Here is a 23097-nt window from a genome sequence, read left to right as displayed (position 1 = left end):
TTTGTTAATTCTCACCAGCCAAATGTTATTTACGCTTGTTATAAACTTGCAACATTGTCACTTGTTTCATTAACCTAACATAATGGCATTATGATACGGTTTTTGCGTCCTAGCTTTGGAGTTGATAGATGCTCACAGCTATCAATGTAACATCTCTCAGCTTCCCCACCTCTGTCACATCGCCTTGCGTCTCTCTGCTTTTTTTTTCCTGTCTTGCGCCTTTAAAATGATTCTTTTCCTAAGAACATGCCTACTGCTTATAAAGGAAGGGTATTGCCAGGGTAGATGACCGAACCCTCAGTGAGCTATGTGGTTGTATGGCAAACTGAATGGGGCCATAAGGCCTGTATGTGTGGTGGTCATATGTAAGCTAAGTCACTCTTAACAACAATTCATATCTTTTGTTAAGCTTCAAAAGTCGGGATTGTTGCCTTAAGAGAGGACTTTCATGCGAGGAGCTGGGAAATTCTGAGGTACAGGGGAAAAGGGAGTGCCACCCCATAGCTGGGCATGATAAAACAGTTTCTTATCACGTGTTGGTATGAGGCAAATGTTTGCCAGCCAAACTGGAGTAGTTAACGTTGCAGCAGAAGAGCTGGGAGATGCAGTAGATTGTTTCTTTATAGTCCAGCTGGATTGGATGTTTCCATCAGGGACACTAGAGCTGCTTCTGGGTCCCTCTGTTTTCTAATTTGACCACCTTGAAAGGTAACTGCAGGTAGAGAGCGAGCCCTGGAGCAGTGGATATGGGTCTCTGCTATGGCCGTACTTTGGACATAGGAGAGCAGTGGTGAAGATCCTACACAAGGCTGGAGTGATGGGCCATCCAGGCTTGCTTTGGCAGCATGCTGGATTAGCCTCCTAAGGCAAATGATTATTAAATATATTCTTAATTATCTAATCAAGTGTAATGTATGTATATATGTTGTGTATGGTTTTTTTGTTGTTGTATATAGTAAATTTGAGGAGCGATTGCTTCACTGTTCAGGCACGTCAGTAAAAATTATAACTGGAAGCCGTAAAGAAATGTTTTCGAATGATTGCAATCACTTTTCCCTTCTTAATTGGTGCGCTCGGAAGAGCACGCGGTTGCCTGTAGCCGGCATCCTCCCGTTAGGCTGATCATCTTTACTGTAGTTATTTGCACCCTCTTTGACGTTGGTTTAGCTGGTGCAAGTGTGCTTGGGAAGCTGTATGTAACCACACTTAACTTTGTGGTGTTACTTTTGCTCTGTTTTGTGCAGTATTTAAATTTTTTATAGCAATTCTTGAGCAAGGAACACACTAAACCTTCAGGGTGGGGGCAAATAAACTATTAGTGAAATGCAACCCTATGTTGTTTTGGGTCCTCCCTCCCCCCCCCCAAAAAAAAAAAAACAATCGATGGAGTCCACAGTGTTTCCATTTCATTCTTGGGCTGGTGCCTTTCCATCATTAGCCATCATAACATGTAGGCAGGCATAATTCCCAGAGGCTTTGATAGCAGACAGGTATGTTGTGTGTGAGCAGGAGGAGGAGGCAGATAAGTGGTGACATCCCTGGGGTCAGGCAATGCATCAGCAACAGGAGCAGAAGCAAAATGGCATGTTAGGCACTGTCCATGATCCAATGATGTATGGAGGAGTAGTAAGCCTCCAGCTGACTCTCTTAGTGAACTGGAGGGTTGATGAATACACTTCAGCTTGTGCAAGGTAGGGGCAGGCAAAACATCTGCATACCCAGAGGAGTGGCCCTATGAAATTTGTTAATTTTGGGTGTTTGTAAAAATCAAGGAGTGTACACATATATCTCTTGGATATTTTGATAACAGCTGTGGGAAAATATTGAGGAAAGGGTGGATTTACTCTCTTATACATGCACATGAGTGAAATACAGTTCTCCCTTGTTTTGTGTGGACAAATGACTGTAAAACATGAGCTCCTGGCAAATTCTCTAATCTGTAGTGAGAGCAAACTCTGCATATGAATGTGGATGATTTATAACGTTATGTGTCAGGGGGCTGAGTGGAAAAAGGCAATGAACACCGAGATTAAGTAAGTTTTTGGAACTATACTATGCAGTCTTGCTGCAAATCATGTAAACAATGTAGGCACATTCTAGGGCAAATAATAAAACAGTCTGTTGTGTAATAGTGCATAAATCAGTCACATTAGAGAACAGGTCATATGAAAGAGTAGAAAGATCAAGATTTAATTTACAGGAAAAAAAAATCACCCTGTGGAAACAGGTTGTCCAAAAAATTGATAGAATACTGGCCACAAGTGCATTGTTATCCAAAGATCAAATTAGAAAGAGCTGAAACTGACCTTTCTGAATTGCATTTCTAAGCTTCTTAAGTGTGGCAGGATCCAAAGGCATTTTTCATATTACTGTTTGGGAGCATTACCTTTTTCCATTTTAGTTTATTAAGCTAAATCTTCCAGTATCTAATTGACTTGATACTGAAATCCAGTGAGTTACTGGAAAAGTGAGTTACTTTTGTTTTTTATGGTTACATTGTTTGATTTAGGAGTCTGGGGGTTCTTATTATTATTGTTTAAGCAAAAGTTATTCTATTCGGTTATAGAAATGCTGAAACATGTGACTGGTACGTCAGTGTACTGTGCAATTGCTTTGTGGGGTGTGAGGTAAGCTCTGGTAGTTGTGTAGCTCTGTGTCTTTAAGATTATACTGGGGTGGAAATTGCAGCATCTGAATGTTGCACACGTGCCCCAGGCATTCATATTCATCATTGCCTTTTAGGTGTGTTTGTGTTTCTGGGAGACTTTTGTCAGCATGTGCGAGCCAGCATTTGTTCAATTCAGTGCAATACATTCTGATTCTGGGAAAAAGGAACAGCGACACCCTGATTTTGTGTTGAGATTAAGTGTTAGCAATTTAAAGTCTATTCTTTAGCTTCATGCGGCAGATTTTTTAAAGCATTAGCACTGCTCTGTTTTTGGTGCGTTTTTTCTTGTTTTGTTTTTAACCTAATCAGTGTTTTCACTGGAATGTTTCCCTTATAGCTGAAGACTAGCTTTAAGTTTCCCAAAGCACAGCTATGTCTAACAGTGAGAATCTACACAAATATTACCTTTGAAAAGCTAATATTAAAAGTTGGTAGCAGTTATGCAATTCCATTTAAAACAATGGACATGTCTCTAAACATCCTCTTTTCCAAAATCAGGAAAGCTTCTGCATTCCATGGAGTTCAAGAGGGCCAGACAGGTTTAGCTTGCATGGAGAATTTGCACGAGGAGTTTGTCGTCTTGCTCCATTTCCAAAAAATGGCAGTACAATGAGCGTGAAGCACACACAAAAGTTGTTTTACTATCAAGTCAAAAGGCTTTTGACACTGTCTCCCCATCACATCCTCGTAGGTAAGCTCAGGAAGTGTGGGCTAGATGAGTGGCCGGTGAGGTGGATTGAGAGCCGGCTGGATGGCCGAGCTCAGAGGGTTGTGGTCAGTGGTGCAGAGTCTAGCAGGAGGCTTGTAGCTAGCGGTGTCCGCCAGGAGTCAGTCCTGGGTCCAGTCTTGCTTGATGTATTGCTCGATGGCCTGGAGGAAGGCACAGAGTGCACCCTCAGCAAGTGTGCTGATGCAACTAAACTGGGGGGAGTGGCTGACACAGCAGAAGACTGTGCGGCCATTTGGAGGGACCTGGACAGGCTGGAGAGCTGGGCAGAGGGGAACGTCCTGAAGTTCAACAAAGGCAAGTGCAAGGTCCTGCACCTGGGGAGGAATAAACCCACGCACCAGTAGCGGTTGGGGGTTGACCTGCTGGAAAGCAGCTCTGCCGAGAAGGAGCTGGGAGTGCTGGTGGACAACAAGTTAAACATGAGGCAGCAGTGTGGCCTTGTGGCCAAGAAGGCCAATGGTATGCTGGGGTGCATGAGGCAGAGTGTTGCCAGCAGGTGGAGGGAGGTGATCCTGCCCCCTGTCCTCAGCCCTGGGGAGGCCTCACCTGGAGTACAGTGTCCAATTCTGGGCTCCGCAATACAAGAGAGACATGGTGCTACTGGAGAGAGTCCAGCAGAGGGCTACAAAGATGATGAAGGGACTGGAGCACCTCTCCTCTGAAGAAAGGCTGAGAGAGCTGGGCCTGTTCAGCCTGGAGAAGAGAAGACTGAGAGGCCATCTCATCAACGTGTATAAGTATCTGAAGGGGGAGCGTCGAGAGGATGAGGCCAGCCTCTTCTCCGTGGTGCCCAGCAACAGGACAAGGGGCACCGGGCAGAAACTGAACCACCGGCAGTTCCACCTGAACCTGAGGAAAAACTTCTTGACTGTGAGGGTGACAGAGCATTGGAACAGGTTGCCCAGAGAGGTCGTGGAGTCTCCTTGGCTGGAGATGTTCAAAACCCGCCTGGATGTGATCCTGGGCAATATGCTCTAGAGGACGCTGGCTGAGCAGGGGGGTTGGACTAGATGATCTCCAGAGGTCCCTTCCAACCTAAACGAATCTGTGATTCTGTGCATCTGAAGGTGAAAGCATTCATCAGGGCGGTTTAACTTGCTTATGTCAACACCTATGATTTCAACTTAGCATTATTTACCCAGTAACAATTCACTGTGTAAGAACTGGCTGCCTCTGGAGGCTGGCTTAAGAAATGGTCTTTATGATCTACAGATTCATATGTTGCTCATCTCGGTAATAAACAAGAAATTCTTTTTGATGACAAATGCACAAGGCAAAAAGCATCCTTCCACGGGATTGTGTGTTGAGGTCCAGAGAGCTGGTCCTCCTTTCTGTAGCAGAAGAGATTTACCTGCCAGAACAGAAAGTTCCTGAAGACTTTGAGGGGCAGCTGTGCCCTCTCTTGCAGCTCAACCAGCAGCCCTGCATTGCTCTGGCCTTCTGCAGCTGGCGACACTTTAACTTGTGTTGCTCTTGTCTGGATTCCTTCCCTGGATGGAAGCCCACTCGTAGATGTCTGGCCCACTCATACTCTCTTGCTGTTTACTTAAACCCAATTGGTAACAGCATGAGACCAGGTAAAACCTGGAGATCCTACTCCTGGAAATGGTGGTGTAGCCAGGACCCCCAAGCTCTGGCTGCAATCTCCTTATATTATATCTATTCTTCACTAGCAAGCATGGTGGTGAAAGACGTGGAGTTGAATGTGCAGAGGGAGAAAGAAATCCGTCTTTCACTTGCAAGTGTGTTTCAGGTGTTCAGCAATGACTTTATTGCAGATTAGACTCAGTGGGGTCCCTTGCTAAATTTGACGGTAAAAAAGCACATCAGTTACTATAGTATATTACATTTCAGTCTTGCATGATGATGATCAACCACCTGCTGGGTTTTGACCTACTGCCTCTGCATTAGGAGTTAAAAGAAAGTGATCACTTCCCTGTAGAGCACTTGATGAGGCTGCATTTGTAACTACTTTGAGGGCCCGCCGTACCAAAGAGAAGTCAACAAACAGGAGCCAAGTCCAGAGCAGGACCATGAAGATGGTCTGGGGCTTGGAGCACGTGAAAAGTGAGGGGAGGCTGAGGGAACTGGGCCTGTTCAGCCTGGAGAAGAGAAGGTGGAGGAGGCGGGAATGAAATTGCAGCCATCCACTGCCTGAACAGGACAATTACAGAGAAGACAGAGCCTGACTTTTCTCAGAGGTGCTCAGTGAGCCAACAAGCACAAGCTGCAACAAGGGGAGTTCCCACTGAGCTTAAGGAAAAACGTCTCCACCATGAGAGTGGTGCAGCCCTGGGACCAGGCCCAGAGAAGTAAGGCAACTGTATCTTCGCAGGTTTTCCAAAGCCCTCAGGACTCACCCAAAAGCTGTGTCAGGTTGCTGCTTGGAGCAGGTGATAGGACTGGACACCTCCAGAGGTCCATTCCCATCTAGAGCCTTCTAGAATGCTGAGAGTCCTGATTGTTATAGTAGTGAAGAATTTAATAAAAATTAGCAGTGATTATTGTTAATTACTATAACAGCAACTAACAAGAAGAATAATCATCCTTTAAAATCCTGTCAATGAGTCTAATGTTTTGATGGCATAGTGGTAAAACTTACTTCTTTCTGATCTGCCTTAGTGAAGGGTTTCAAATTTGAAACCGAGTTGCATGGGCTGTTCTGTCACAGAGATGAAAGGTGACTGCTTTATGTAGAGACGGAAGAGGCAAGGGCCTATACATTTTGTCTTGGCTAGAGCCTTTGTTACTATGCATTTTTATACTCTTCCTTTCCACAAAACTATTTAGCGTGTGTGAGGACAGCTGGCAGATTTTGACAGAGTACTTAATAAGCCTGTAGGAAAGTGAATATCCACTCATGTGAATGTTCCTCAAGTATACACCTTTTTGACAAGTGGTAATGGCTCCTTTTCTCTAGAGTGAATGATGGGTGTTTCCAGAATTAGTACTACTGCCAAATGCATGCTCATTCTCTATAATAAAGGTTTCCAGCCTGATAGCCTGATGGGTAGCACTCCAGGCTTTTGATCCTCCTGAAATATTCTCCAATGTTTAAATTCATCCCAAAACCCTAATATACAACTACTCTTGCATTCTTTGTTTATTTACAATTTTTTGAGATTGCTGTGGCCACAGGAGACATGTAGAATACGCAACTCCACACAGAGATTTCTCAGAAGCCTTGAGACACACTGCCACAATTGCATGATTTTTGAACTTCTTGGCTTCTGACAGTTAAAGTCAGAACCTAGTATTCTGGTTTTTTAACTTTTCCAGTCAGGACCTCTGTCTTCCCAAGGCTGTTTGCTGTGGCATGCACCAGGCCTGCACTTCATATCCTGGCTCAATTTTTAAGTCTGTGGAAATTTTGCTATTTTTATTACTCCACAAGTCAACTAAATGTGCAAAGTATGAGGTAAAAAAGGTAATGTGTTTTCTGCTTGGTAAGTCAGATAATTTCTCCACGATCATAGCTTCTGGGGGGAGAACAAAGCTGAGTTCAAAGAGGAGGTGGTGTCCTGTCTGGGTGTCCTGTCACCCATGGATTGCTTACTGACATCCTGATCCTAAATGGCAGAGGAGACTGTAACAAGCAAAGATTTTGGCCACTTAGAAAAATGCAGAATTGGTCTGTAGAACAAGTCCTGCTTTCCAAAATTAAGAACATAGACTTTGGGCATGTGCCAGTTTTTGGATTAGTGCTGGCTTTTGTACCTCTTAGTTGATGTAAAATACTTACCATCTTGCAAAGTAACAGTTGTAATATTGTAAGAAACCACTGGTTCCTTCCTGTGAATCAAATTTGTAAAGAGGAAGGAGGATTTTTCATGGCTCTCTAAATAAGCAATTTAATCAAAGCATTTTAAAATGTGTATCTAGTCTGCTGACAGTTGAGACAGGAGTGATAGAGGTGTTTGCAGACAGCAAGGACTCTATCACTTCCACAGAATACCCTGAGATTTCATGTAATCCAAGCCTGGCACAGCAGAATGGTCTTTATGTGTGGCGCAAGGGGTTATTGCGTTACCCCTTGCTAACGGAGAGAGACGGTGTTTACTGCTCATGGAGAGAGTGGCTGTCAGATAGGGAATAACATACTGTTGTGTGTACTGTGCTTGAAAAGAGCAGAGCTGAGACAGAAAAAGTAGTGGACAGGTCAGCCTCTGAATGTCTCCAAGAAAGGATTTTTCTAAGTAATCAGTCATCTGAGGTAGGAACAGGATTACATTTTTCAGATGAGATTTGAGATGAGATTTTTTTTTGTTGTTGCTGTGGGTTGGCATGAAATATTGTAGGTTTTGTGAGATGTTACAACATAGAACATAAAATAAATTTTTGAAATTGAAAATCGTTTCAGAATGGAAAAACAAAACAGCATGTGGTTCCAAAATAGCTTTTTTTTTTTTTTAAATCTTATTGCAATGTTTTTGCTTTTTTTTCCCCCTTGCCCAAGTGACATTTTATCAACGTGGATGCCTTGATGCCGAAAATGTGTTCTGACAAAGCAGCACTTTTTTAAGCAAAAGCAGTGCAGGGAGGACTTTTCTGTTTATGAACATGAGTGATGTTTCAAAGCCAATAACTTCTTCTGTGAAAAAAAAAATTGGGTTTAATATCTAGTTACTATTTCTTGAATGTTCTTGTACCATACTGCAAGCGCACAATCAAAGCAAGCATAGTCTGATGAACAATCCCTTTCCCATCTTCATTGGATTTTGAAAACTGAAGGGAAATATATGGAAGAGCTGAAATTCAGAGTTGTTTGGTTTTAGGGTTGTGCTTCAAAACATTTTAGACAAGGTGTGACTGTTAGTCATATATCGAGTATTGGGTCTGTATAAACATCTGTACTTGAAAGTTCAGAAGCAGTTAGTGCAGGGATTAGCAGTTAGGAATTCTCCTAGACTTCATTTGAAACTCACAGGAATGGTTGAAATAAGAAAAGGAAGGAGTGAATATTGCCTCTGTTGAATCCACTATTTTCCCTCAGTTAAGCAAATGCTTGGGAAAGAATTACTGCAATGTTTAAGAAATCATAGGGTTATTTAGAAGTCACATACTAACAATAGCATCTGACTTAAATAGGTCAGGTCCCAGCAGCTTGTCTTGCAAAATTATTGTATTTGCTCTCTTCAGGTACAGGCGTCCATCACTGTTCCTGTATGTGAATTTGGGCTTCCCTTTACTCCCTGCCCTTTGGAAATCTTGAGCCCAGAATCACAGAATCATTTACGTTGGAAGGGACCTCTGGAGATCATCTAGTCCAACCCCCCTGCTCAGCCAGCGTCCTCTAGAGCATATTGCCCAGGATCACATCCAGGCGGGTTTTGAACATCTCCAGCGAAGGAGACTCCACGACCTCTCTGGGCAACCTGTTCCAATGCTCTGTCACCCTCACAGTCAAGAAGTTTTTCCTCAGGTTCAGGTGGAACTGCCGGTGGTTCAGTTTCTGCCCGGTGCCTCTTGACCTGTTGCTGGGCACCACGGAGAAGAGGCTGGCCTCATCCTCTCGACGCTCCCCCTTCAGATACTTATACACATTGATGAGATGGCCTCTCAGTCTTCTCTTCTCCAGGCTGAACAGGCCCAGCTCTCGCAGTCTTTCTTCATAAGAGGTTTTTCCTTAAGCTCAGTGGGAACTCCCCTTGTTGCAGCTTGTGCTTGTTGGCTCACTGAGCACCTCTGAGAAAAGTCAGGCTCTGTCTTCTCTGTAATTGTCCTGTTCAGGCAGTGGATGGCTGCAATTTCATTCCCGCCTCCTCCACCTTCTCTTCTCCAGGCTGAACAGGCCCAGTTCCCTCAGCCTCCCCTCACTTTTCACGTGCTCCAAGCCCCAGACCATCTTCATGGTCCTGCTCTGGACTTGCTCCTGTTTGTTGACTTCTCTTTGGTACTGGAGTTACAGTATCCACATGCAGTCTCACCAGTGCTCTGTAGGCTGCAGATGGCCTTCATTGCTGCAAAGTGTTGCTGAATCGTGTTCTGCACCATAGCAGGGTTTCTCTTCAATGAAAACAGTCAGCCCCCAGCCTGTATTGTTACATGGGATCATTCTGCCCTAAGGGCAGAAACTTTATATTTGTGCTGATTGAACACCAAAGCTCCTGTTGTAACTTTTAGGTCACGTTGCTCTTCATTCATCTTTATGTTTTGTTTGTCCTCCCAAAAGGTTGGCCTGTCATGATATAGAAAGATGCTTCCCCTTTGTTTGCTGAGCCCTGGTAGCCAAAGATATCAACTGCTAAAGGCTCAGTGAGCATGTGCTGTCCAAACCTATGTATCCACACTGCTCGATACTAAGGAAGGAACAGCTGTCTGGCATGAATTCATAGCTCATAGCAGTTTACTTACATTATATACATCTTCTTCCTTGCTGTTTTAAAAGGTGCCTGTATATCTGCCCTTGCTGCCTTAAAAGTCTGAGAAATTTAGCAGATTATTCTCCAATTCTTGCCAGACTCTCGAAATTAGAAGGCACCTGTGATCCCACTACTTTAATGGCAGACTCATAAAGTACTTCATAGCAAAATGGATGCATAATGAACTGAAGGAAGGGAGCAATGTATCTTGCTTCATGATGAAGTATTTAGCGGTGTCACCTTGGCTTAAAGAAACTCATTTAAAGAGCAATTATACTTTGAAAGATAATTTTTTCTGTTAAAAAAAAGAGAAGGAAATTTAAATCAAGATTTCAAACTTGCAGAGCTATAATTACAAGGTCTGCAGTGATTTCTGCTCATCTGAAAGGGTCTCGTCATCAGAGATTTGCTCAACATGTCTGAAAACTATGAGTCTGCTCATTCTCCAGGCACTTCCAGAAGGAACACTGTCTGCTAAATAGAAAATGGCAGATTTTAGAAAAACTGCTTTCAATACAGCAAGATTTATATTTTCCTGTTGCAGCTCACTGTGTCCTCTTAAACTAGGTTTCCTTGTGGATATAAATCCTTTCCAGTTGTAACATGTTTGTTCTTGCTCCTGGAAACTCTTGGAAGAGATGAGGATTTGGAGCTAGAATGTTAGAGATTGGGCAGTGAGCAAGTTGTGAAAATTTTCTAGGCTTCATTTAACATCCTAAAGTGTGGAGCTGTCCTCCGTTCTTATTTCATCATGGCTAAACTGTACGATGTGCAAGTCTGCCAGACAAAAGAAAGCAGAGACTGAAGTGTCACTGTTGGGAATAGGTGGGGGGGTCAGCTCTACCACCTGCTGTACTGTACGGGGGTGAGGGTGGTACCTAGCAGAGTAGCTTATGTTGCCCAGCTTGCTCTTGGCGAGGCAGGAGCAGACAGCACATTTTCTGTGCTGCCCTTCTCTTCCTTCTGTTATTCCCTCGAGGAGGCAGCGTGCCATGCAGAGAGGCAGGTGACAAAGGGACTGCCTGTTTCTGGTGTGGAAGTCACAGGCTGACTGGGGAGGCTGTCGTCTAGCAGCCTTTGCTCAGCATAGTGCAGGAGAGGACCTTTCTTCTGGTGTTTCAAAGTCTCTGTGCCATTGATCTTGGGAGTGGGCTCATCTGAGTTGCAGAGATGTATTCCCAGCTAAAGTTACCTCATCTTTCAGGATATGGCCCTGTTCTGGGCAGTTGCTGCCAGGGTGGGATGGTCTGCCCTGAGGACTCCCCAGCAGCAGTGGAGACCTTGCTTCACATCAGTGAGCCTTATGGCGGCCTGCATGTTGCTCTGTGAGGAGGGACTTGGGCCTCTGAAAGGCCAAAAGCATTGACTGCCTAAGGTGATGATTGGATGAAGTGAAAAGGGAAGATTCATTGCAAAATTTGGGGCGGGGGAGAAGCAGTTGTTCTCTGGCATGGCTTGATCAGCTGCAGGGTGAGGTAGCCTTGCGCCTGGGTCCAGCAGAAAAAGGCTGAATTGCCAGAGGGTGTAAGTAAGCGGTGAAAACAAAATCCTAGGTTAGGTTCCATTCATTTCAGGCTGTCCGTGGGCATGCAAAGCTAAGTCACTGACCTATCAAAGTATTCTCACCCTTTCACCCAGAAACGTCTTCTACCTTTCTCTGAATCGTGAAGTAAAGGCTGTTGTAGTGCTGCCTCCCTTCCCACACACAGGCATAAGCTAACTCTTGGCTTTCCTTGCAGGAGCAGTCAAGGTTTTATGCACATGAAACTGATGAAAACCAAAGAGAAATACATCCTGGGTCAGAATAGTCCTCCCTTTGACACTGTTCCTGAAGTCATCCACTACTACACTACAAGAAAGCTGCCCATCAAAGGAGCAGAACACTTGTCACTTCTCTACCCTGTGGCTGTGAGGACTCTATAATACTCCAGTCTTACTCCTTCCTGTGGATGGGAGGTGAGAGGTAATCTGGGATGCACAGATTCCATTCCCAGAATTCAGCACGTCAGTCTGTGATGGAGAGTGGCTGCCTTTAGTCTTGGGCACGGGGACTCTCTGCAAGAGTTCTGTGCGGGACTGTGTGTATGGGGCTCTTACACTACAGTGTGCCCATAGAACTGTGCTTCTACTTAAGAGAAAGGAATCCTGTTTTAGTACAGGGAGAACAGATAACCTTCCCAGAGCGTCTCTGTGAATGAAAGTATTTTCTAACATAAAGTTCTTCTGTGGGTTAAAAAGAATCAACAACTTCTCATCACTAAAGCACCAGCAACGTTCATTCTTTTGCTATCCTGAGAAACTTCTGCATGTGAAAATGTAATCTGACTCTGAGGGACGCTATTCCAACAAAATACTGAAGTGTATTCTTGGTGGACCTGAGAAGGAGCTGCTTAGCAGGCAAGTCCCTGTGGTTCTGTGTGGTCACTCAGCTTGGTATGTCTTTTTTCTGCACTTTCTGGGGTAGTCAAACAATGCAAAGTCCTCTTAGGCACACAATCCTAACAAATAATTTTGTGAGAGCAAATCATTGTCAATTATTTATGAATAGGGAATGTAATTAAAATAGTGGTTTAATATATATTTTTATCTTTTCTGGTACAATAATAAATCTAAGGGTTACTGTCTTCATTTGCAAGTTTCATTCATAGGTGCAGGTGGATAGTTAAGAATGAATCATTTTAATGTGTAGGTTAGTATTTATGCATGAGGGTGGTTGAAGGCTTTTACAAGGCTTTTGCAGGCAAAATCTTCACTTGCTCATTTCATCTGGGCCAAACAATTGTCCCGCTGAGGCAGCAGACTTAGATTGTGTGTCACACTGCCTTTGCACAAGCTGGCTTTTCCAGCTGTATAAATGAGATGTGCAGTATGTAGTGGAGCAGAAACTAGGTTCTCTGATGTAAATGATATTCTTAGAACATGATGCCTTGACACACGCCTTCTGGCATGTTCATTTCCCCCATGAGGAGAAGCTCCATGCTATACTTCAATCACTGTTGGCCCGAAGCACTGCAGAAATTACCCTACCTCAGTCCTCCCGGCTCAGTGCCCACCCACTTCAGAGATAATTGGTATGTGTTCCATGTGTTTGTTGAAGGCGATAAGTGAAAAACTGTAATTGTGCAGAAATGTTGCAAAGGAGGAATCAATAGCCTGGTAGTCCTGACCTTGTGTGACCCGCCTGTATGTCTAGAGTAGTCATCAGCTATTGGAGTAGCAGATAGGTTACATGCAATTTACATATTTTACAGATTGCAGTAGGCCTGTGAAATTGCCTGTTACTTAATTCAGCTTTCTTTCCTACTCTTCCCTTCTATGTTTGCTCTGAAATAAGTGCAGATCTGAAAAATGTAATGGAAAAATTTACTTAATACCTATAAAGTCATGCTTCTGTCTAATCCGATGAGAACCTCAAGGATCTTCCATATAATGCCATCGGTGGTGAATGTTCTGCTGCCTGCCTTTTAAGGCTGTCTTGCCCTGCATATGAATTTGCTGTGAGTCCTTCCATCTAGCACATCCAGTTTGAATGGGAGCTGATCACACGTAGATGAAGAGCCCACAGTCATTCTGTATAGCAACAGCGGCGAGTCAGATGCTTCCATCTCACCCGGCATTCAAACAAAGTTGCACTGAAGGAGGTTCTTAACTGGTTTTCTGAGAGAAGGGTGGTACAGAGGAATTAACAAAGAGGCAACATTCCTCTCCAAATGAAACCAAACACCATTTTTTAATGTACTTGCCATACCTGCACCTTGTATTTCCCTAATGTCTTCCCAGAACTCTCATGTCTCCTCAGAAGGTCACCCAAGTGGCAAAAGCATACAGGCACTTGTAACGGTGTGTGTTCTTTTGTCCCCAAAGTATGCGTGTGTGAAGTTGGCAGAATTTGCAAAGATGAAGAATCAGATTGTATGTGTTGCTGTCCGATTCTTTGCGGCCTCTAGCAACTCTCTTAGGCCTCCTGGGACAGAAAGATGTCATGTTACCTGCTGTGCGTGTTGAAGCAAATTTCTGAGAGTATGGCATTGTTGCTGTTCTACAGCCTGTTTTTCTCCTGCAAAGGAAAGCTAAGCCCCTGCTCTCTCTGCAACTGGCCGCAGAGATCAAGAATCCTGTAAACTAGGACCTTGCCAGGCGTCCTGAGTACTTTTGTCTTTAGCTCATGGAGAGGACTGTTGTACTGCATCTTTCTTGATGTGGGCCTGATCCTGTCAAATGAAGCCAGCATCTGCCGTTTTTATTGCAGGTTGGGTTTGAGACCCCTTGCTGCCTTCAAATCAGGTCAATACATATCATACAGGTGTGTATACAGTTTGTTGCACCTCCAAGTATGAGACTAAGATTCTTGGTTCAGCAAAAGGAAATCATCTCAGAAAATGGTGGTTGTCAGTGCTGGGTTTTAAAATTATTTTTCAAAAAAGAGTTTTAGAAAGAAAGTTCTCAGTAACTGCAGCATAAATAAAACCAAGATTTTGTTTGCACTGTAATGTTGTCTTTGTTTATTTAAGTGATTGTATGATATTTTTCCAGTGAAGGAATTCTCTTCTGAGACTTTTTCGTGTACAGTGAAAAATGTGGTGTGTTGCAGTGTGCAGTATTGCTTATGGCTGGAAGACCCCATAGCGATCATGCCTATGAAAATCCCATTAAAAGTTTATTTTAAAAAATTATAAACTTCTCCCTTTTCTTCCTCTAATTGTGGAGATTTCCTCTTTGTTGATATGTAGTTACATTGTCTTGAACAGCTAACAGTTGAAGTGGTTTTTGAGAACAATTTGTGTTTGTGTGACTTAACTGTGCAACATTAGCAGCTCTACAATGAAAATAGTCATTAGGCTATAGTCTTTTCTGTAGTCCAGAAAATCAGGTGTCTCTGTTCTGTTCTGCCTTGAGTAATTCCTGGGGTTATATGCCCCTTGCAAGGCCTCCACCAAGACACGGTAAGTGTGTGTCTGACTGACACTGCTACCCTCTTGCTTAAGATTCTTAAAGAATATCTAATTATTGCTATTAACAGCATAACACTGATTAATTGTTTTTTGCAGATTTTTATAAGAGATATAAATTACAGTCTGCCATTTTTTCTGAGTATTTCTTGGCACAGTGAAAGTCCCTGAGCTGTGAACATCTGTGGGACAGAGGGGAGGAATTAAGTGGCCTTGGCTACACCTCACATCTCCTGCCCTTATTGGAAAAATCCTTGAGATTTGTTGAAGAACAGTCAAAGTACAGTATTCACCATGGATTTTGTATTTGGGAGTGTGTATTCTCTGTCTGTGAAATCAGGTCATTAGAGCCAGGATGCAAAGTTGGGTGGTAGGGTTCTCTTAAGTGCGCAGGTACAAAACCCATCTCCAGCTTCTCAGAGAGTGTGGCCTGAGTGCAGGCTCTAAGGAGAGCCTGTTGCTGCTTGGAAGCTGACACATTTGTGTGCTGCTCTTCCCTATCCTGGCAAGGGTCAGAATTTGCCCCTTCTCTTGCAGTCATGTGAGACAAAGTTCAGGTCCTGAGCACAAACACTGGGCAGCAACACTGGTGGGGGTAAAAACACTGTCTTTCATCCAAGCTCTGCCTGCGTATTCATTTGGTCAGCATTGCTAAGTGCCATGGAGAGGTTTGGTTTAGGGGAAAAGTTAGGGAAATAGTTTTTTACTGAACAATGAGTATAAGGTGCCAATCACCCTGTCCTTTTTGTAACCCCGGTTAGCCTGCAGACCCCCCCCCCCCCCCCCCCCACTGCCACAATCTAAGATCATTAGCGGAGGGCTAACACGTAACCTAGCGGCCCGTACTGGTCAGTCACGTAGAATATTCCAGAAGGAAGGCACTCGTCTGCAAACACATCTACATTAAGACTAGGGATCGAAACTGGACCGCTAAGAGTGGGGGTCTAGACTAACCAATCGCTTGCCTGCGGTCCCAAAGCGGGCTAGGGATAAAAGGGGCACACGCGAGCCCAGCAGTGGCTTTTGCGGCGGCGGCGGAGCGAAGAAGAGAGCTGAGTTCACTGAAGAAGCGGCGGTGGCGGTGAAGAAGCCGCCGAGAGCTGAAATCACTGAAGCGGCGGGGAAGAAGCCGCCCCGGCGGCCTTGTCCAAGGCTCCACGACGCCAGGCAGCCTTGGCCAAGGCTCCCCCCGCCCCACCGAGGGAAGCTCTCCGCCCCAGCAGGCTGCGGGCAGCCAGCGCCGCCGTGCCCCCCGATCCGGGACGCGGGGTCGGGCAGCTGGGGATCCCCCACCGCCACCGGCACCAGCGGGCCCGTGAGTACAACGGCCCCCTCCCCTCGGGGAGCGGTAACCGAAGCTGCACGCCGGCTGGCCTGCGGCCTGCTGGCCTTTTAGAGGGCGCATGGCGGCGGCGGGCTGCGCCCGCTGGGGCCTGCTGAGGAGCCCTGGGGCTGGAAGCGGCACCCCCGCCCCGGGCGCGACCCGCTTGTCCTTTCACCCCCTGTGGCTTTTGGTGTAAGAAGTAGGTGTCTTTTCTCTTACCAGTTTGAGCTCATGTATGTACTTGTAAATATTGTAATTGTTCCTGTTTCATGTTGTGTGTGGAGCCGAATGTGTAGTTACTGATTCATTAATTGTATATTGTTACTATTGTTGTTGTTATTAGTTGTTATTAGAGCATCAGGATGCTCTGTGGTGGGCTCTGCTGCCCCTCCTGGGCCTCTTAGGACTTCTCCAGATCTGCTGAATGAAAAGTAAAAAGTGTAGCAGGCAAGGTAGCAATGGCAAATTTGGAGCGAGTAGTTTTGTTTTGGTTTTTTTCCCCCTGTTCCCTCATTGTGAGCAGTCTAGAATTTTTCCAGTTTATTCATTATTCAGAGTTATTCTTATACCAGTGGACATTTCTGCTTAGTCTACAGCTGACACACAAAAAAATCAGATTTTTGAGGGGAAGGTAGGTAATAAGATATATTTCCTTGTAGTGATATGAGATCACCTTTATTTCCTTAGATTAATTCCCAAATATCTTGTTCTTAAATAATCTGCAAATAGGTCTCTGTGCACACAAAATTCCCCACTTTCTTCATTATTCTTGGTGAACTGGAGTTATATAGTATCTTTAAAAAGTTGTCACAGTCTAAAAGGCTAAAATGAAAATTCACATTACTATTCACTGGTGCAGAATGAAGCAGTTTCTAAGTCCTGCTTACACTCTGTTCTCATCTGAATTGGAGACGACAAGCCAAACAGTGAGAAGATGGCACGACTGTGATATTGATACAATTCCAGAGTATCCTTGTTCTAGCGGACTAACTGAAAATATTCTCTACTGAGAGAAGCTTGTTAGTACTGTTTAGCTTAAACTTTTCCAAAGGAAAATGTATACCAAATGTGTACCAGGCTCACTTCCACAACCTTTTTTGATGCAGGTAGTCTGTATTTCTGTTTTAGGCCCTTTCCATTCCTGTTTCCTTTCTGTGGACCACTTGTAGATTGGAATGATTATGTTTGACTCTGAGCTGAATATTGTTGCACTGTTGTGTGTGGGTTATTGCTTTTCTTCACTATATTTTCTACTGCAGAGTTCTCTGTGATTATCAAGCTCTGATGTGCAATGTGCAGAATTCCTGTTGACTTCAGCTGTGGTTAAGAGCACTGAAATAGCTCTTGCAAAGCGCTGCAGAATGAAGAGCTGCTCAAATACTATTCATTCTCTAGCTGGCTGAACAGTCACCGTGTTACTGAGTTTTTAGGATTTGCACCTGAAGGATTTCTGTGAGATGCATAGTAACAATTTCTTAGATTTAGAAAAATCACCTTTATTTATGTACTGATTTATAGGCAAGACCAAAGGGATAAATGTTTTCTAAATGAGTACAAGTGCCAAGATAAATATTTATGATATCCTGGAGGGCCCAAAACAGAACAATGGAGGATAGAAAGGCTAAGCGCTTATTTAACTGGATAAAGAGCATGCTTTCCTAAAGAGCCTTAATTCGTATTTATACAAGACTAAACGTATACTTATGTAAACCTGAATTTGCAGCTGACTTGCAGAATGAAATGTTTTGCACTCAGTTTGAGCCTTTTGGGAAAAGCAGATCAGAGTGAATGTAGTCACAATGTTGTTTAAGCAGAAATGAATTTTTTACATTCCAAAAAGAAGCAAGAAACACAGCCATGAGGCTGACATTTTTGGGTAGGAGGGAAGATCTTTATCTCATGATGATCATCCCAATAAAATCTGGTTGCAGAGCAACTTCTGGATTATGGCTACATTGCAGGATGTGTGTGAGAGCAAGGCAAAGTGCTAGAGGTTTTCTTTCCTACTGTAGATCCTAGGCGGTGAATATGTTCATTTTACCATAGTGCCTCCTTCACTTTCTCTCTGGTAGCACTTGAAGAGTTAATTTGCCCATAAGTGAAAGGAAGGACTTCTGCTGGAAAGCCCAATTGTTAATTCCACGCAATCCCGTATCTTTCATTCATTTTCAGTAAAGGTTTCTTCATGCACTGGATGAGAAGGCTTCATCATTGTAGTCCTCCAGATGGCATTTAATCCTAATTTTTATGCGATGAGAAAGAAAAAACTCAGATACACTTGGCATAGTCTGTTCTTAGTGTAGTCATTTGACTATTTAGGGGTCAATGTATTGAAGAGCAGAGTCAGACAGAGCAGAGAGAAGCTGAAAGAGACAGCATCAATGCAGTGAGTTAAAAACGCACCTGAGTTTGACGGTTACCATGTAACATGATGGTGTTAGCAGAGATGGAAGAAGGAGTGGTGTGAAAGAACAAGGGGAACACCAATGCCTATGTATATTTTCCATCTTGGTTACTGAAATCCTGTGCCCTTGGTGGGGTATCAGGGCTGCCCTGAGCCGTCAAAGCAGGAAAGTTTATCTAAAAAGGCAACAGTGACAGCAGAAAAATATGTTACAAGCTTCAATGCTTTATTGAAACAGAGGATTGCAGTACAAATTCTCCGTTGTGAGAATAGAAGCAGTTCTCTTACTGCTGTTCACTTGGTTCAGCAGTTCTCTCATTTTTTTCCTGTCAACTATCTCTTTTCTTTTTTAATTGTTTGAGCCCATCCATACAGCCAGAATTTTCTGTGCTGTAACTGTAATTCTGGATCTGGAGTAATGCAACTAAATCAACTCGGAAGACTCGCTTTTAATTTACAGGACTAACTGGGACCTAAATGTCACTTTTTTGGGTGTTTTTTGTGCATGTATGATCACATTTCAGTGAAGAATACAATGCTACTTTGTAATGGCCCTCTAACAATTATCTGGAGGTAGATATATCACTCTACCTTCACCTTGTTCTTCCTTCCTGTTTGCAGGGAAGGCTTGATGAAGCCAGATAAAACTTTATTGCTGCACTGATAACATCAGAAATAATATTTTTGTGCGTCATCAATTAGTCCTATCTTTTAGAACAGTTTGAGTGAACTGAGGTTGCTCATCTGTTAGCCCTTTCTGGGAAGCTGGAAGAATAGGAGGGGAGAAAGTCCTCCAGCAGCTGTGGCTTTGTACAGTGTCATTTTTCCTGACATGATATTTCCCAATTTTAATTTTAAGGTTCTTTTTTTTAATTACAGTAATGAAAGCATTTTCTTCTGAAAAGAGAGCTTTCCTCTGCAATTAAAACAAATGGCTTCCTATATTTTGTTTATATTTGATGTCTGTAAAGGGAGGTAGTTCCCAGTCAAGTTCCACATTCAGAGGAGAACATTCAGCATATGAGAGGCTCAACAAGGAACTACTGACCTTGAACTTTGGCTCCTTTTGTGTCTCCTGAACTTGTCTTTAGTTGTGCTTGTCTTTTCTGATGTCATTGCATTAGTTTCAAGCCATCCTGATTCCACTCTGCAAATGAGAGTGGAATGATACATTTAGTTAGTTTTAAAAATGTCAAACTGAACCAAAATCATGCAAATCAGAGTCAATTCCTTTTTGTTTTGTTTCTTCTATTTTCTTTTCCAGAACTAGCTGGTGCTGAAGGTGTGATCAGTGCTGGAACAGAGCCTTTCCGCACACCCTCAGTCATGCTGCACATTGGCTCATGGAATTATTATTATACGCAGCTGTATATATTGCCTTTGTTGTAACAACATTTTGCAAATTCTATAGCCTTCCCGAAATTTCATTATTTTGGAGTCACAGAATCTGAGGAGCTGCTGTGATTTTGTTTTTTGTTTTTGTTTTTCAGTGTGGAGTCTTGTAGAGGATTGCGGGCTGCTAATGTGTGAATCCTTCCTTCCCAGTTTACATTCTTCAGTTTACTTCATGTGGCCACCCAGTGGCTGAACAGGGAGGCTGTTGCACGTGCAAACCAAAGCTTTTACTGTGTACTAACATAGTAAAACCTGCTTTTACTATGTATTAACAAAGTCCAGAGAAATTACAACACAGACTTCTTTTCTTAATTTAAGCTTAGGGTTAAATTAATGTTTCTCACATTCCATTTTTTTTTTTAATTTTGAGTTTTCTTATTACTGAATCCTAGTATTTCGGTAATTTGGTATTTCAACAACAGCAACAGAGACAATTGAAACTCTGCTTAGCTTGCTTGTAGTTGTTTTAGTTTTTATATTTAATCTCCCTGCCTGTATTTCTTCTTTTCTTCCTTCATCTTAATTTCTGGTTCCTCCTTCTTTTTGCCATAAATGCGAAAAGCCAAACTCTAAATGCCAAATAATTTGTTTTCAGTTTTGGAAAAAAAAAAAAAGAAAGAAAATTGCTCAGAAGGGAAAATGAAAAGTTTGGCTTTTAATTTATTTCCTCTTTTCCAGACCAGACTATCTTGGTCTGGCCTGGCTTGGCCCATCTGGTCGAAGTGGGGCCAGTCAGACAGCCCCTTCCCCTGGGTGAGACTCCCCAGGGTCATTGGAGGGGCTGAGGTACAGCTCTACTCAGAATCTCTGGTACCCAACTGTTTGGGGTGGGGCAGGATGCTTCTGAACTTTGTGCTGGGAACACACCTGCTCCATGGTTCAGAGTTCAGCAGGGTCATCATGCAGCCCCGGGTCGAGCTGGATGCTGGGATGCAGACCCAAGACTACCTGCAGCACCAGGCAGCAGTAGGAACTGCTGCACAGGAAAACAGTAAGGATCCTCAACTAAAGTCATGAGTATGTTGGGTTGGAGGGAGGAGATCCCAGTCGTGTGGGCTGTGGAGAGGGGCTCTGGATCCTGGAAGCCTACATCTCCTACTGGCCACTACCTCCTGCTCAACCCTAATTGCTAGGCGCCACTGCTTTTGCACCACCAGAGGAACATAGGTTTCTTGGATTCCTCACCAGTCCCTAGATGCTGCTACTTTTGCAGAGCCATGTGGAACCCAATTCTTTAGATATCAAACTCCATACTCTCACTCCTAGATCTTACAGCCTCCCTCCCCTGCTCAGCACAGGAAGGGACCAAGGTATCTGGGATCCCCTGCCCCCAAACTCTAACTGCTTAATACTCCTGGTAGAAAAGGAACACACCTGTCCGGTAATTCCCCCTGTAGAAAATCCTCAACCCTCCTCTCCCTCACTTCCCAGAGAGAAACCGGGTGGTTAGGACTACATCTTTCTAACCCCCAGACCTGTTGTGTTCTCACTGCTGGAAAGAACCTAGCTGTCTAGGAACACCTACCCTATGGAGAGAGCTTGCTCTCTGGCACACAACCCCCCTGCACTGTTTCTACGTGGATGTAAAGCCCTTCTTGGAATAGATCTGTGGGTGTGTGCCAGTGTATTAAGCAATCCTGTGCTGCTCTTTGGCGCTTACGAGACCACACCTGGAGTGCAGTGTCCAGCTTTAGTCTCCCCAGCACAGGACAGATCTGGACACACTGGGACGAGCCCAGCATAGGATCGTCTAGATCTAGGTGGCTGGGGGCACAGGGCATCCAAGGAGTGACAGAAGGTTCTAGGTGCCAACTATTTGCCTTCCTCACTCTCCATTGGATCTTGAACTCCAGAAGAAACACTGATCCCTGCAGCCCAGCTGGCCACTATCACCTCCCCAACCACTTCTGCCTGGGGGAGAAGTAGCAGGTCTAGCTGTATATCACCCTTTTGTGGCCTGGCCAGCACCAACACCAAGACACTGTACCCAGCACCGTCCACAAACGTCCAGGATGGCTCACATTCCTCCACCTTTCCCTGCCTTCCAGCACCTCTTGATGAAGTTACAGTCCCAAGGAGAACCACACTCAGGGGTCTGGACTGCTTCTTCCTCCGGCTGCTTCAAGAAGGCCTTGTCCCCTTCGTCACTCTCATTGACTGCTCTGCAAGATGCTTCCAGTGGAAACTCACCCTTCCCAGCATCTCCTCTGAGCCTGATCCACAGGCAAGCAGCTGGCATCTTACCCCTTCACCAGAAGAGCCCCACATGAGCAAGCTGCTCCTGCATAGAAATGCCACCCCCGCCTTGACTTTCCTCAAGAGCATCTCTCAGTCCACCCGTGGGAGCACTTCACTGTGTCAGCAGGAAGGCATGAGGGCATTGTACCTCCTCTGTCTTTCCCAGGAAGCAGGCATATATTTGTGTGTACTCTTGAGCAGTGGGCCTCTTTGGTAGTCCTTCAAGGGCTCTTTTGCTCCCCTCACCCAGCCCTACATCTTTCCCATCCCTTGCTTCCTGTTGCTCACCCACTGCAGGCTGCGGTCCTGGCCTGCAGCAGACCGAGCCCAACTCTGCTCACCGTGGTGGCCAATCTGCATGTCGGCATGCTTTTGCCCTATTTTGTCAGACACATCCTGCCCCTCTCTACGCAAGTAGTTTCCCTGGGCTCCCATGCCTGACTTCTGTGACCCTCTCCCCCCTCCCCCCAGCCCAAGTGCCCAGGGACCCTCTCTCTGGAAAGTGAGAAAGCACACCTGGCTGTACCAAAGTGGGAATGGAGGTTATCTTACTAAGTATTCAACCTGCAGGCCAGATGAAAGCCAACCTGAAAGCCAACTCCTACAGGGATGGGGTGGTGGATGCTCTCAGAAGGCCAGCAGGCCCTCAGTGAGCATGGCCAGGATTTCTCCCATCAACTCCACCAGGCAGGTGCAGCTCTGCTCTAGTAGCACCTACAGCATCACATGGTAGAAGAGCTCCTGCTCTACCAAGAGGCACAGAGCACCATGGTGCATAGCATGAAGCCATCAACTAGCTCCGGGTGCACAAGGAGCAGACAGAGTCTCCTGAGAAACAGTAGAGAGGTGGGAGACAGGGCAGGGCAGGTGCATCCCTACCCCATCTTGCCCCAGGGCCTTCATACGGACTGGAGGGGGCCATTCAGGGAACCCGTGAACTGGCCTCCAGGCACTTCTCACCACTCGCTCTTGGACAGGGTTGCAAATGAGCCTCCACAAGCCTAGGAAGAAACACCCTCAGGAATTT

The 23097-nt window shown here is 44.6% G+C and overlaps 1 protein-coding gene across 6 annotated transcripts in view; it reads left to right on the top strand.

Annotated features, from left to right (window-relative positions):
* SHB (SH2 domain containing adaptor protein B) overlaps window positions 1-14250 on the top strand; it is a 73092-nt gene extending 58842 nt beyond the window's left edge. For 5 of the 6 annotated variants that reach the window (XM_068928255.1, XM_068928254.1, XM_068928256.1 and 2 more), the window contains one exon: window positions 11500-14250. In XM_068928255.1, the coding sequence (XP_068784356.1) occupies window positions 11500-11683 (184 nt within the window). In that variant the 3' untranslated portion in view covers window positions 11684-14250. The remainder of the gene's footprint in view (window positions 1-11499) is intronic. The other variant, XR_011137895.1, reaches the window with a different exon arrangement.
* The last annotated feature ends 8847 nt before the right edge of the window (window positions 14251-23097 follow it).

Source organism: Struthio camelus, chromosome Z (assembly GCF_040807025.1).
Source record: "Struthio camelus isolate bStrCam1 chromosome Z, bStrCam1.hap1, whole genome shotgun sequence".
In the NCBI taxonomy this organism is placed as follows: domain Eukaryota; kingdom Metazoa; phylum Chordata; class Aves; order Struthioniformes; family Struthionidae; genus Struthio; species Struthio camelus.
This window is presented reverse-complemented; position numbering and strand designations above follow the sequence as displayed.